This window comes from Sturnus vulgaris, chromosome 1 (genome assembly GCF_052056855.1).
Source record: "Sturnus vulgaris isolate bStuVul1 chromosome 1, bStuVul1.hap1, whole genome shotgun sequence".
Taxonomy (NCBI): Eukaryota; Metazoa; Chordata; class Aves; order Passeriformes; family Sturnidae; genus Sturnus; species Sturnus vulgaris.
In genome coordinates, this window is record NC_142243.1 from 39,227,802 (window position 1) to 39,243,366 (window position 15,565).

A 15,565-nucleotide genomic window follows, 5' to 3' on the forward strand; every position below is an offset into this window, starting at 1 on the left:
AGATTCAGCTTAACAATGTAAGTGAGCAAGTTCAGGGTGGAACCACCTGGTGGGCTACGAGAAAGGAAAGTGTATTTACCTTGAGTTCAGGAGTGGAGGGTGAGTTAGTTAGGAAAACCAAGGTGCAGCAGAACTTCATATGAGAATGAGACACTGCCTGCCTGGCATCCAAAACTTCTAATGTGTTTTGGGCTTACATCTTTGGAGAAGAAAGGAGAAAAAGAAAAAAGAAAAAAAAAAAAGGGGTGGGAAGAGAAAAGAGACCTACTAACATTCAGCTATTTCCTAGAGCTGCATAATAAGTCCATAACTAAGATGCACTTCCGTGTTCAGCCATTAACTGTTTATTACTAGAAAACAAAGCAACAGCAAAAAAAATCGACATTGCTGTCAGTTTGTAGTGATGCAGTTTTACTTTGGAAATCATTAAATTCTCTACCACCCTGAAACTCCCACGTGCTGTTAGTATGTTGTTTGCTTTCCGATTTGAGCTATGTCCCTTGGAAAAGGTCATGCCTGCAGTGTTTTTAGAATTTATGTTTATTTTCCCCAAGTGTGCAACTTCGAAACAGCTTAGCTACTAGCATCAGACTCTTCATGTTTAGGGCAAAATAGCCTCAAAAATAGCACCTAGGGATATGGAGTAGGTGGTGTATGAGTTCATGGGTTTATTACTTGCAATTTTAACTGAAATATATTCTAGGTTTTCATAATCTGTTACTTTCATCATACCATGGAATTGCCCTTCTTCTCATCACCCTGATGGACAACAGTCTCTGGCACTTCTAAACTACTCTGCTAAGTTAGTTAGCTTTTAAAAGGAGTATGTGCTGCTTTGGTATATCTGGGTATTAACCTATTGTCTGTAGCATCAACTATTTTGATTTATCACTGCAGTGATCTCCTATTATCTTCTGTATCTCAAAGAAGATAAATTAAACTATTTGCCAGTCTGAATTTTCACTAAAGGGAGCACTTATATTATCATTTGGTCAGCTCCTAGAAAGGACCAGGTAGTTTCCAAATGAACTAGCATAAACAATGGACTCTTTCTGATTCATTCTCCTGGAAAGTACCGTCACTTTGTTCCCAGGGATTTTCATACATTTAGCTGTATGTGGTGAACACCAAAAAGTCCTGCCTTCCCTCCGTGGCATAGGCATGTTTTGGGAGATTTGCCCAGAGTGCCAGGGCAGAGGAGGAAGCTGAGTTTGTGAGTGTGAAATATCAGGGTGGTATCATGTATTCCAGACCTGTGATGGAGGTTGTATCTGGCTGGCTTAATATGAAAAAGCCACAGGGTGGGTGTTTTTGCATACTGTCTGTCATTTCAGCTTTTTCCATTTGTGAAAGTGTGTGTGTGTGTGTCTTCTTCATGAGCACTGAATCTCTGAGACAGAGTTCTGTGTTTACAGTTACTCGCTACTGCAAGGCATCTGCAGCTAATTTGCCTAGGCATCATTCTGCTCCCCAGCCTCTGCTCCAGGCGTTTCTAATTTACCTGTTGGATTTTGAAGTTGGGAAAGAATAGAGCGCCTGCCAGCAAAGAGAGGCAGAGCAAGATCAGGTTTTTCCAAAGCAGCACAGGGCTGGTTAGGACTTGGCCTGTGCAGAACTTTGAGCTTGGTCTCACTTGTGCTGAGACTTTCTCCCTGCCTTGTGTCTACCAGCTGGTAATGCCTTGCATTTTCCTGCTTCTAGGCTTGGAAAATTAGATATTCCTTGAAAAATACCTTGGCTCTGGGAGTTTCCCAAGGAGTGTTTCTGTCATAACGTCTGTCTGAGGGATAAGCCAGGATCACTGGGAACAATCAGGATCAGTTGTTACAGTGAGTGCAGTGCATCTTCACTGAATATATCACTGTTTTTCCAAGAGAGGTCTCAGTTGCACTGCAGTGTAACACATGCTGCTTGATAGAATAATAATGGGTTGGGATATTTTCAGTTTTCTTTTGGATGTCATTTTTCACTCTGTATTGCTGGTCTTCTATTCACTTTTTTTCTTTGGAAGTGAAGAGATTGTGGGCTGCTGAGTTAATACAGAAAGTTGTTACTCACTCTCGTCTTGCAGTAGAAACAATTTCTATTTAATTGGTTAAAATTGTCTTCCTAGTGATCATATGTTGGACAGCTTCAAAGTGCTGTATTAGTAGATCTAGACACTTAATTTGAGCTGTGGTGACACATATCAGGCAAGGTGACAGCTCTGCCAGTGAGCCCTGTGTCCGTGCATCAGTGAATTTCTTTCTGAAGCAGATAATTGCAAGGATTTTAAACAAAGAATGTAATCTTTAGCCTTTGACAGTTTCCATATCTCCACCAAAAGTTAATGCCACTGTTCTTGCACTGTGGTCGAGTACTGTCACTTTTCTATTATGCACTAGGTCTTCATGAGCTGTTTGATATTGCTAATCCTAAGTTAAATCTAAGCAGTATCATACTTGAAGCTGACTTGCATCTTCCTCTTCCAGTCTTTCTTTTATAAGAAATCAATGTTAATGTGTAAAAGTTGGACATGCACAGCTATTTTACTATGTTAATTGAATTATGAAAAGCTTAAAAGGAAAGCTTTAGCACATCATTGTTAAAGGCTACTGATGTCTTACAAAGATGTTGCACTCTTAATATGGCAGTATATTACTTGTGTGCAGTGATAGCTCTAATTGGAAACCTAATAGGATACAAGAGAATTATAAAACTATTACTAATGATAATATATTTTTAAAGTCTGTGGGATTTTTTTTATTGACAGTCCTTTGGGCTGGAGCTGGAAATAAAACGTGAAATGTTGAACTATATCTCACTGGTTCAGAGGGCTGTATTCAGTGCTAATCGCACATCCCATTTCTTGAGTGCTGAAGTGCTCTCTGTTGGCAATTCTGGTGATATAAATTCCTACAGTAAATCGGTGCTAACGAAGTTCAAGTATCTGTTCCCGTTCAGTAGCTCCACCTTTAGGGGAGGGAGGAAGGGGAGGATGATTGCCGGCACAACTTGCAGTAATGACAGTGTGTCAGTAGGTTGCTAATAGGTACATAAAGAGGTGATTCCTTGGAGTGGTGGCTAAGTGTGCCCTAGAGAGTCCTTTTCAGTGAGTTTGCTCGGTTAAGTCGGTGTCTTTCCAGAGGCAGAGCTTCCCGTTGAAATACAACACTTTTCCAGTCTAAGGCATAAGTGGTAGCTGGAGAGTACTGAGTGCCCAAATATATGGACCTGCATAGGACAGGGACAAGTCGTTAAGGTGGAGTGGGATGCCAGGAGTGTTCAGGATGGAATGGCTTTTACTTTAATTTAATACTGATCTTGAGCTGTGTGGGGTTTTGTGTTCTGGAGAGAAGAATCTTTCCCTTGTGGCTGATGCATCATTTGCAGAGAATCTGTCTTAGTTTACTGCTTTCTTACATGATTTCCTTTCCCTAGAAGCATGCTTTTAGTCATAACTTCACAATTGTTGAATTATCTAGCACCAACATATTGTGAAATTTTATTATTAGGTTAATCCGGGGGAAAAAAACCAACAAACCAAAACAAAACAGGTTTGATAACAGAATTAATTCCCTTTCTCTCTCCTGATTCTCATGCTGTCAAGAACATGTTCACCAGTACTGGGAAGAGCAAGGGAAAAAATGTCTCTGATCACTGTTGTTATTATGACAATTTATGTTCTTGCAATTGTACATCTGTTTGTAACGTTGTTATTAACACTTGGTGATTACTCTGGTTCCCTGCATGGTAATCAAATGCATATTGTCATGTGTATATTGAATTTATTGTATTGCCTTCCCTCTCAAGTAATACTGCTCTATGATTATACTGATATGTAAAGAGCCTGTTTTTTACCTTCCGTCTTAGAGAAGCCTTCTTAAAAGAAGGAGGAAAGAAGAGCAAGGCTAGTTTTCATTGTATTAGGATCCATCCCCTTCAGAACAAGGGGAGAAGAGATTTCTGAAAGCATGGTACATCCATGATGGAAAAAGCTGTTTCAGCACCTCCCATAATGCAAAAGGTTTTTCCAGCTCTGGCATCTTACAAACAAAATACTACCATAGCAGTACAGAAGGGAAGAGGCAGCAAAGAAGTCCTACACATTAATGGCTTTATAGATTGAGTGTACTTGGAAATACTCAGTCACATATGGCACACTACTGAGTACAAGTGTCTGAGGATATCAGTAAAACTAGCTTTACCAAGCAGACGTTTGATCTCTGCCACACCTTTAGTTTATACTGCTTGTAGTGAGCTGTTGGCAGATTAGGCAGAATCTCAAATAAGCAGAGCTAATTTGAGAAAGTGCTGTTTTAATTTGACAAAATGATTTTAATTCCCCCTAAAATAAGCAGTTCCACAATTCAGGCAATATCAACAGGGTAAGATCATGTGGCCTCATCTTAGAAATCAGTGCAGCAAAATGATAAAAGTGTAGAAAATTTTGGCATTTCAGTATCATCATTAATTTAGCTTCCTTCAATTATACTGTGAGCCTTGTTTAACAATATTGCTGGATATATTTTAAAGAACACACAAGATTTTAAAAAATGAACATAAATCCTTAATTTGTTTAGTATGGTCTTTAATGTGATACAGTTTTATTAAGACTGAGATGTAAGAGCCATTTCTGAAATACAGTAGGAAATTGTTCTTTGAAACTTAGCTCTTGTGTTGTGTTGATAGTGTAGTATGTTTCAGAGTAGTTCTGAGCAATGCTGCTCTTGTAACTGTCAAAAGAGAAGATGGAAACCATACCCCACCTCTAGTTTCTCAGCTTTGCTAAACAGTCTGGAATTCTGATAAGTTCGGATAAGATCTCAGAGTGTTTGAAAGCACTCAATCTTCTTTTAATCCCCGTCTCTAGTTCTGCTGGTGTATGAAGAGTAATACTGAAATATTTCTTCCATACAGTGCTTGAAGAATGTAAGAAGTCATATTTATTTGAGCTGTGGTAGTATTTCTAAATGATTTTGTTTTTCCTCTCTTAGCGCTGGCCCCAAAGGTGATAACATCTACGAATGGAGATCAACCATTCTAGGACCTCCAGGTTCAGTCTATGAGGGAGGTGTTTTCTTCCTTGACATCACATTTACACCAGAATATCCCTTCAAGCCTCCAAAGGTAAGAGACCTGTAGCTAACATCTTAAGTCATGAGTGCTAAACATCAATAGCATGTAGTGTTAATGGAACATAGCCCATTTGAAATCCACTCATTTTAGACATTACAGGAGTTTCTATTAACTAATGTTAACAGCTTTCCAGTCCTCTTGATAATTATTTTAGAGCTTGTTTTCTTTCTTCCTGCTTCTGTTTAAAAGTAGTGCTCAGCATTTAGTGTAAGCATTGGGACAGGACTGAGAAACTGAGAAGTAAATAAACTTGAGATGAGGAGAAATGCTACTAATACTTATTTCTCAAACAACTCGTGTACTGTTAAGCATGAGTTACATGTGTTTTGGCCACCAAAGCAGTATTTAATTTTTCAGTTTTGTTGGACACTTTTGTTGTTCACCTCTTTGTACAGTAACAAACTTTCTGTAGGGGTGTTGTATTTGTGAAGCTCTTACATTCCAGTGTTGTTGTGTTCCAGTGCTCTAAGGCAAATACCAGTGCAAGTGAATGTAATCCAGTGATTCCAATATGTGACCACAGGAAAAGTGTTGGGTTACAAGAGGTGCTTGTGTATACACTCGGTGTTTGTCTTGTATCTGAAATCATTTATGTGCATGTTTAACTTTCTACTTAAAAGTTGTTTGATTGATGAGATACATGCCAATGGCTGCACCATCTTTCAGACTTTGGTCTAGTCTGCAGCAGAAAGGACTTCTTTAGGCCATCAGTCCCTCTCAAGAGAGCAATGCTAATTGCTTACACAAGACAAAGACAAGCTTGCCAAATTAAGGAAACTGCCTGTTCTTGCTCACATAACTTCAGGGTTTCTGGTAGTACCAACATCCTTAAAGATCCTTAAATTCTGCCTTTAAGATAGGGCACCCATTCACAAACAGCGTGGTCTACCTTGGGACATCTCTAGTGCTTTTCTGCTGACATCTGTCCATCTCTTTTTGGAGATTCTCTGGCAACACAGATGGTTCTCATGTCAGAATTTAATTCACTTTAGAGTAGTTTGTTTGATTGTTTATTTGTTCTTGGTTTTGTTTTGTTTAATTTGAATAATTTGTTGTCCAACCAACAACTGCAATTTATTATACTGTGACCCCAGTGAGCATTTAAAGAGGGATCTTCTGCTTTTCTCTGTGTGCTTTGTTACACCTTTGCTTTCTGTGCTACAGGTCAGAAGCATTTATCAGCCTAGGCTTGTTCAGACCCATCAGAGAATCCTGGAATGGTTTGGATTGGAAGGGGTCTTAAAGATCATCTAGTTCCAACCTCCTTGCTGTGGGAAGGTATGCCTTCCACTAGACCATGCTGCTCAAAGCTCTATCCAACATGGCCTTGAACATTTCCAGGGATGAAGCATCCACAGCTTTTCTGAGCAGCCTGTTCCAGTGCCTCACCACTCTCACAATAAGGGATTTCCTTCTAATATCTCATCTAAATTGACCCTTTTTTATTTTAAGACTATTACTCTTTGTCCATGCCCTTGTAAACAGTCCCTCTCCAGCTCTCCTGTGGGCCCCTTTAGGTGTTGGAAGTCTGCTCTAAGGTTTCTCTAGAACCTTCTCCAGGCTGAAGAAGCCTAGCTCTCTGAACCTCTCTTCATAGGAGAGGTGCTCCAGCGTTTTGATTGTCTTGATGGCCCTCTTCTGGACTCACTCCAACGGTTCCATATCCTTCTCTTGTTGAGGGCCCCAGAGCTGGATGCAGCACTCCACAAGTGTTTGTGATTGCCAGATACAGGTGCAAGGACCTTGCATATGGCCTTGTTGAACTTCATGAGTTCTCAGGCCCACCTCTCTCTGTTCCTCCTAGGCTACCTGTTCTTGCTTCCACTTTTTGTACAGTTCCTTTGTATGTTTGAGTTTGTCCAGGAGCTCCTTGTTCATCCGTGCAGGCCCCTTCCCCTTCCCTGACAGGTGGATCCCATCAGTGCTCAGCAGACCAGGTTTTCCAAAGCAAGTCTCATGGTCTAAGTAGCCAAACCCCTGGCTGGTGGCACCAGTCCCATAACCATTTGTTGGTTTGCTAGATGTGACTAGCCTTTTTGAACCCTTTCCCTTTGACCAGGAGGACTGATGAAAACACTACCCATGTTCCAGAGTAGTTTCCTGTTACTCCCAGGACTGCCTTATTTGGCTTTAGTGTCTTTTCTGATACAATGGGTGTTTCCAATCTCAGAACAGCAAAGTGGTTCTGTGGAGACACTCAGTCTTTGGGGGGAAGTCTTTTCCTGCAGCTCCTTGCCACGGCAAGCTTCCATTCTCCTGCATTATTGGCCCCTCTCCCTTCCCCATGTGCCAGTGGGGGTTTCTGGCTGTTTGGCTGTAGGCTGTGGGTCCAGTGCAGTTTGGAACCAGCTGCACTCTTAACTCCTTCTCAGCAGCCCTGATGCCACACAGGCTTCTCACTGCCTCCTCCAGCTCAGCCAGCTGCTGCAGGAGGTCCTCCACCTGGGCAGCACCTTTTGCAGGCAGACCTGCTAGCTGTCCTGTCCAGGAGAAAGGTCTCAGCACTGCCTGCAGTCTGGGGTCCACTGTGCAGCCTCTCTCTTCAGCAGCTCCATCTGGGCAGAAGTGTCTGCCACTGGCAGTGTGGATGGTGCACACACACCCCAGCCAGAGTTGCAGCCCTTGCTCTCAGGTGTGTTCCCACTATGCTGCTTCAAGGGTCAAATAGGATGCCTTGCAACCACGGTCCAGTTGGGTCCAGTAGGATCCCAGTAACTACCAGAGCTACTGAGACAGCCCTACGTGCCAAGTTCCCCAATGCAGAACCAAACAAACAGTTGTCATTCCAGCTGAGCCCTGCTTTCTGCTCAGTGCTTCTGACTGAGGTCCCTTTGTCTTTATCTTTGGATCTAAACCCTCACCCAAATGAAAAGAAGGGTGGGATTAAAACACCAGACAGGTAGGCACCACTTACTGAGGCCTTAAAAGTCAAGTTTAGTGGCGATTCATTGTATTGTAGCAGTTTCATTTAAATGGAGTCTTTTATCTAGCAAAGTCCAAGTTGGTTTACAAACCACATGTAAGCATGGAAATAGAATACATGTAGCTTCAGTCTCATTGAGATGGTATATAGGAGAAGGCATTGTGGTGCTGTAATAGAACACACTTTTTGTACTTGGGCACTTCAAGTTGAAATGAAGAACCTTCCTTTGAGAACCAAATCTGCTCCTGTATTAAAATCTCCACTAGTGTTAATCAGTGGTAATGTGGAAAATATGATTATCATATCGCTCATGCTTTATTCCTGCTATTTTGTTGATTTCAGACTGTCCAACTACTTGAGGTAGTGAGTAAATACTGTCTGTGGATCGTGTTTAAGAGGTAGGCTAATGTAATTACAGTAGCCTTCCTATAAGTGCCTTTTAGGGCAAGAAATAAAGAAACAGCTAGTTGAAACAAAACCCAATGTATATCACTTTGATGATAAGCATTCACAGAACAGTAGAGTCATTTTTAAAATAGAGTAGAAAGTAATTTTAAAACCCTTGATCTCTGAAAAGGTGAAGTTCTGTAAGGAAAAAGGAAAGAGTAACCTTTGAATCTTCCTTTGTAAGCCCTAAAAGACCAGTGGAAGAAAACCTCTATGAGCCTTTGGTAACTCCCGTGAGGACAGTTCCTGCTGTGGTGGGCTGCTCAATGGTGAGGTGCCTGTAGTTGGACAGATTTCATAACCTGAAAATGAAATGTCATTAAAGGATTTACTTTCTTAAATAAAGAAAATGGTCATCCTGGCAAGCTTCCAAGCCCTTAGGAATATGTGTGAGAGAAGATGTTGAGGCATAAACACTGAGAAATGCTGTGTGGTTGATGAGCATCTTAGAGGTGTGTGATGAAGGATATACAGGTGTAGCCTTTGAGAACTGGGTCTAGCTCCAGCTGAGGGTTTGATTCAGCATACTGAAGCAAATGTTTTTGGAGAGGATGTTGCTGTAAGAGAGCCAAAAGTCTATGCTAGAAGTGATATTTAGATTCCTGTGAGGATATTAAGAGAGGGACTGCACTACTGTGCTTGAGGTTGGAGAAATGAAAGATCTTAAAATTTGACTTGGAAATGTGTTGCACAGTACAAGGAACTTCAGTGGGAGAAGTCTGATACAGAGACAGATACTCTCTTTCATGTCCTAAATATGTATAATGGAGTTCTTTTGCACCTAATTGAGCATTCTATACAATACCTTGAAAATGCTAGTGTTAATCTGTTTGCTGCTTTTTATGCTTTCTCATTTTGTGTTGTATTCTGGTTTTACTGTGTTTCAGATAGTAAATGAGTCAGGCACGTGCTGGGTGTGCTTGGATTTAGGAGAATCCAATAAACAAGTATAATTAGAATTTAAGAATTCAGTATTTGTACTATTATAATGGACATTTTCCCAAGAGTTACATTATAGTTGGGTTAGATTTCATTTACCGAGGTGAAAACAGTAGCTTGTGTTGACCTGGTGTGTGTGCTTTGATCATTTATATTAATAACCTCTAACCACTTCCTTCCACCCACTCCTATTCTGCTGCTTGTGTAAATTAACCTCTGCTATCACTTCAGGGTAAGGTTGAGATTAGTTTCTTTTATGTCTTTTCAAAAGCTGTGCTTAACTCCATGTAGTTACTCCATTAATGTAATCTCAGGTGGGACATTTCCAAATGATTGTTCAGTTACACTGTATTTTTCTGCTATTCCACATGCTGTTCTCTTCACTGCCTTCTAAGTAACTCAGTTTCTTTTGATTTTGGTCTGAATGTGCTAGTTTTATGTGAGATTTTTTTTTTCCTTTTTAGGGTGTAATGAGCATTTACTTTAAATGTTTTTGTTTGTTTTCAAGTGGGCCTCAAATTTCTCCCTCTTCCAGTTCCATTTGGTTTCCCTGCACTGCTGGCTTTTGTGCCATCAGCAAAAATTGTAAATGGCAAACAGCTGGACTGCATGTGTCTAACACCATCCTAGTTCTGAGTTGCTGCTAAAGTGATTTTTGATTAGATTTTTTTCCACAGTGCTTGGTAGAGTTTCTCTAACTGGAGAAAACTGTTTTTAGTGCCATGGATATATCCCTTAAGGATTGTCTCTTAAGGTGTGTTAAGGAACCAGGCTGTTATGCAAGCATATGGGAGTCTTCGTTCACTTTCGCTTTCCCCTCCTTCATGAAAAATAATTTAAAAATAAATCTAACTCTTAAAGGCAAACAGCATTCATGCTTTGTTATCAGTTATTAGTCAACTCGACTGAGAGACTGTCTACAGAGTATTTAGCTTTTGTGCTGACAATCAGGATTAACAACTTTCTGTCTTTACAAATTAGAACTGTTGACCTATGTTAATTTAGTCCTTATTGTATCAGCTTGGAAATACTCCGTGCTTCCCTTCTGCAAGTGTTTAAACTGTCAAAATTGTTACCTTGCTTACAGTTCAAAACCTTCTTGGAAGGAGACCAAAGGTGCAAGTCAAACACAGAAATCCTGAGCAAGCAGCAGGGCTGGGCTGAGGGCTGGGCTGAGGGCTGCTCAGGAACCCAAGGCAGAGCCACTGCCAGCAACTGCAAATGCCACGAACGTGTTTTGCCCTGAACGGTGTGGGTTGGGGCAGGTACAGCAGAGGCAGATCCGCCCTCTGCTCAGGCTGCTGCACGTGGACTTCCACATGACTGCAGGGAGTAATTGCTGCCTTTCCTCCGAAGATTAGATGATCTGGGAAACAAAGGTCATTTAGGTTTATGTCTGCTGTATACCTCTGAGGCTCCCTAGGTAGAAAGCATCAGGAGTTCTTGGTTTTGGAGTGGCAGCGTTTTTCAGAAGGTGTAGGAGGGTAACACATCTCTGCTCTCTTGCAGTCATTTCCCTGTTTCCCCCATAATGTGCAAATGTGCAGGGATTTGGAGTTTCCTTTGTTTGCTTCCTGTTTTAATCCAAAATCCAAGCAGCTCACAAGAAATAAAAAATAAAATCTCCCCAAGCATGCAGTGTGGGTGTCTCCTGTGTGACAAGTAACCGCTTTTGAAAATCCAAAAATAGCCCATGTGCTCTGTGCATTGGGAGCATTCTTGGAAACACTGCATGGATTCAGTGCACGGGGACATGCCAGTCACCAGGGTGCTGTAGCTGTCTCCCCTGTGCCTGCTCCCCGAACCTGTCACAGAGAGTGAGGGTCGCAGGCAAATTTTTTGTATCAGAAAGGCAGCAGAAAAAATGAAGTTTGACTGGCAAGTTTTTATGTGTGGGCTGGTCCCATTTTGGGAGAAAGCACTAGTGTGTTCTTGTCATTCCCCACGCTTACCAAGTGTGCTTTGTAAATACTCCTGTGACCTATAAACAGACAAGAAAATTTCTAGGTATGGATAGCTGACAAATTTAGAGGATTTAGGATATGAACCCACCAGCCTTTATTCATGCACATAATCCTAATCCATGCAAATTGCACCCAGTTTGTTGTGGCTGTTCACCCAGTGAGACAGGGTAAGGCCTCTCTGCAGGTCCCACGGTGTGCTGGGAACAGCTCCTGGTGTTTCCCTTTCCCATAACTTCTGTGGCAAGCTGTCTAGTGCAGTCACATCATGAAAATAAGTAAATCTAACTTCCCCCATTGCTGAGCCTCTTCGAAGTGATGGAAGCTGTGATTTCAAGTGCCCTTGCCTGTCTGGAGGATTTTACAAATCCCTGGGAGTCCAGGAGGAGAAAAATACTGATGTTAAGGCCCCGGGTCGTTTTGTCACTGGGAACAAAAAGACAAAAATTAATTTAAAATAAAAAAAAGTAGAAAAAAATTAAACCCACCACCGCCTGGGTTTTGCATTGACCGTGGAAGCTGGCTCCTGAGCCTTGCTGATTTTTGTGCTAAATCCGGCTCTTTGTGTTTCGGCCGCGAGAGGGCGGCGGCGGCGCGGGGAGCCCGGCGTGGGTCAGCCCGGACCCGGCGCTCCCGGCGCTGCTTCGCTCCCGGCCTTGGTGCTCCTGTGCTGTCCCTCCCTCCCCGCAGCCCGTGGCACCCGGCACACCCGCTCACCCCCCTCTCTTGCAGGTAACGTTCCGGACAAGGATCTACCACTGTAACATTAACAGCCAAGGCGTCATCTGCCTGGACATTTTAAAGGACAACTGGAGTCCAGCGTTAACCATTTCTAAAGTTCTCCTCTCCATCTGCTCCCTCCTCACAGACTGTAACCCCGGTAAGTCCACCTGCCGCCTTGCATTCCTCCCAGCATCTAAATAACGTGGCCCTCCTCATTGCATTGGTGTAGGGCCAGCTCAGCTCATGCCTCCGATGGAGCACATTTCCCTCTCCAGGGCACTCAGAGAGGGGCTGGAGGCTGGCGAGGGGAGATACGCCTTTACCAGCCTGCTGTTCACTGCTCCTCAGGCTGACCCATGGGGAAACAAGTGATCCTTCTGCACATAAAAACTCCTTCCCCTTCCAAACTCATTCTTCACTGGTCTGTAAGGCTACAGTAATTCACTGACAGAGATTGAAGAGCTACAAACAGTTCTGAAAACAAGGGGGTTGACCTTTTACTTTCCATCTTCCATTTAAAAGAAGTGACCAACTATGCCACAAGTGGTCATCACTGCTGCTCTAACCTACCCGCTGTCCATACAAGTTAAGAGGAAATGTCTTCTTTTCCAAAGTCATTTTACGGGTTGCATTTTTATGTCTAAAGAGGAGAGAAATGTCAGATTTCACAGTGTACTAAAACCCTTCTTGAGATTTTATCTTTCCTAGAAGGCAGCTTTACATTGTTACAAGTACACTCAGCAGGAGTATCTCAGGCACCCTTAGAAGGAATTAAAATAAACCTGAAACGTATGAATTGGTGAAAACCCTCAGTAATGCAAAATATGACTGATTGTTGTGTCTTAAACTTCTTAAAACTTTATTGGCATTTCACTTTATTGGCATTAAATTACAGATTAGTACATCACCATAAATACACTAAATCAAAGAAGATACACATCATCAATTCAGTATGTTTACGTTGTTGCAGCGTACCTTACCTGTGTGTTTGCCTTGTATGAAATTCACACTTCAGCTTTATTTAAAAGTTTTTATTCAGTAACTTGTCTGAAATAAGCACTGTGTTTCCTTTTCAGCTGACCCTCTGGTTGGAAGCATTGCCACTCAGTATATGACTAACAGAGCAGAGCATGACAGAATGGCCAGACAATGGACCAAAAGATACGCTACATAAATTGGATTTTCGTCAAACTCTTACATTATTTGTCTGTGATGGAAAGAGCTGCTTATGATTTTGAAGGGGTGGGGGGAGGGAGGGTGCTGGTAAAGAGTAGGGTATTTCTATAACAGATTTTATTCAGTCTTTTATTTCTTAAGATTTTGTTGTTGTAACTTAAGGTATCTTGCTACAGTAGACAGCTAGGATTTGGAATAGCATACTTTAAGACTGTAATTAGTTCAGCAATATTAGCTCACATATAGTACCGAGAAGAATGTAAACTTCTTAGACTTCTTTGGTTTTCAGTTTGCTTGCAATATGTAAAAGATTAAAACAGCTTAATTTTGTACAGGTACATAGGTTGACATTTATGTAAAAGTCCTTTCAAGACTCTACACACTGTTTTTGCTTTGTGTTTGTTTGGGTTTGAGGGATTTATTTTGTTCTGGGTTGAGTTTCTTTTTTTTTTCTTTTTTTTTCTTTTTTTTTGTAAAAAGATGTTAAAGATGTTGGGATTGGGTTTTTTTCCCTATGGAGGGCACATTGGTATTTAACAAATCCTTTCTAAAGACTGTCATCTCATTATCTGTGATATGGAGAGGTGGATATATGGCCTCATATATGAAATGAGAAGTAGTTAATGTATTATTTTATAAGCCAATCTATCTTTGTGAAAAGAATAAAGGGTTTAATCAGGACTTACGGTAACCTGTAGTGAAATACCTTAAGCTGTTTAACTGTAAGGTGTGGAATAGGAGTCACTCAGTGGATTGGTTGTATGTTGTGGGCTACATAAGTCTGCATTTGTTACTGTGCTAATAAAAAGATGTTTAAAAAAAAGAAGAAGAAAAGATTTCTGCTTAGTCCCTTGCTTTGTCATTTTGCCAGAATGGTGTCTCTGTATACTTTGAAGGATTTATGCTGTGGTTAAGGACAAGCAGATCTGCAGGTGAGTGCACTGACTGCTGCTATTTTAAGAAGACAGTTCTAGACAACCGTGCAATGAATGACAGCATAAGGCCTTCACAACCATTCACTAAATGTTGTGCAGGGACCTGGCCATGAGGAGGTAACTTGCCACAGAGTCCACGATACTTACTTTTTAGCTTAAGTTTTCACAGCCTTTCTTCTGCAGGACTGGCATATTGTTTGAAAGTACAACCAGAAAAAGTGTAAGCTATCTGGAAGGGAAAGAGGCAGGAAATAAAAGCAAGAAATTAATGTCTTGATACTTTTCTGGTGGAGTGGTCTATTCACACTTGGAAGAGAAGGAATCATGTCCTGGTAAGGTAGCAGACAACACCGTAAAGGAGTATCTATAGATCCTTTAACTACCTATAAAGATTATCTCCTAGAGACATAGTGTTTACATTGAGGTGTGTAGCAACAGGGCAATTGCTTGTGGATATGGCATTTCTGACCACTCCCTTAAGGTAAAGGCCGGAAGCACAGATTCATTTTCACATGGTGAGTGCTTCACCTCACGACATTCTTGTGAATGAGTGGTAATCTGCACTCTTGGATTCGGTTTAGTACTTTAAAATGAATTCTGTATATATTTCATTTACATACTTCTTTTCCTATCTAGAAGATACAGAGCAAATCTAACTTGGTCCAAAGCAATCTGTTAATTAGGGATGTCCTTTCCTTTGCTGGGTGGGTAGTAGCACCATACCCTCATCCGGCTGAACTGCTGCCATTTGACACAGTGCATGTTTTGGTGTATGAGCTCCCTCAGCTGTTTGCCTGTTTGGTATATAGCTACATCACACTAGGAGCATCTCTGGTAATCTTTCCATCTCCTCTGCTGAGTAAAGAGGTGAATGGCTTAATCGCAGTAGGCTTTTGCCAGCTTCTTGCTTTGTGCCACCAGGACACGTCAAATTAACTGTTGTAACTGGTGGGGGCGACTGATTTGTAGAGTGTTTATTCGGCAGGCTAAGAGGCTGTAGAGGAACAGAGAAAGATGGTTTAGTTGACTAATTTGTTTTTCTTCTTTATAATATTTTTTTCTCCATTATCTTGTAAAGGAGCTCTGGTTTTGCAGAAGGTAAGTGATCCCAGTGACCTGGAACAGAGTTTGAGTCAGTGGAGCAGTAAGAACAAAATAAATGTTCTGCCCATTAGCTACTACATTATACTCTGTACTTTACTTATTCACCCTATGTAAAACTCCACTACAGCAAGTTTCATTTTTACTCAGTACCAGCCACTATGTGCATATCATTTGCAGAGGAGACACTAGATTTTCCATCACTTGTCAGTAAAACACTATGATATTTAGAAAAACATCAG

At 41.3% G+C, this 15,565-nt stretch overlaps 1 protein-coding gene across 3 annotated transcripts in view; it reads left to right on the plus strand.

Annotated features, from left to right (window-relative positions):
* The window catches only part of UBE2E1 (ubiquitin conjugating enzyme E2 E1), a 45,521-nt gene extending 31,400 nt beyond the window's left edge, over positions 1–14,121 (plus strand). For all 3 annotated transcript variants that reach the window (XM_014887257.2, XM_014887258.2, XM_014887259.2), the window contains 3 exons: positions 4,977–5,109; positions 12,121–12,268; positions 13,188–14,121. In XM_014887257.2, the coding sequence (XP_014742743.2) occupies positions 4,977–5,109; positions 12,121–12,268; positions 13,188–13,285 (379 nt within the window). In that variant the 3' untranslated portion in view covers positions 13,286–14,121. The remainder of the gene's footprint in view (positions 1–4,976; positions 5,110–12,120; positions 12,269–13,187) is intronic.
* The last annotated feature ends 1,444 nt before the right edge of the window (positions 14,122–15,565 follow it).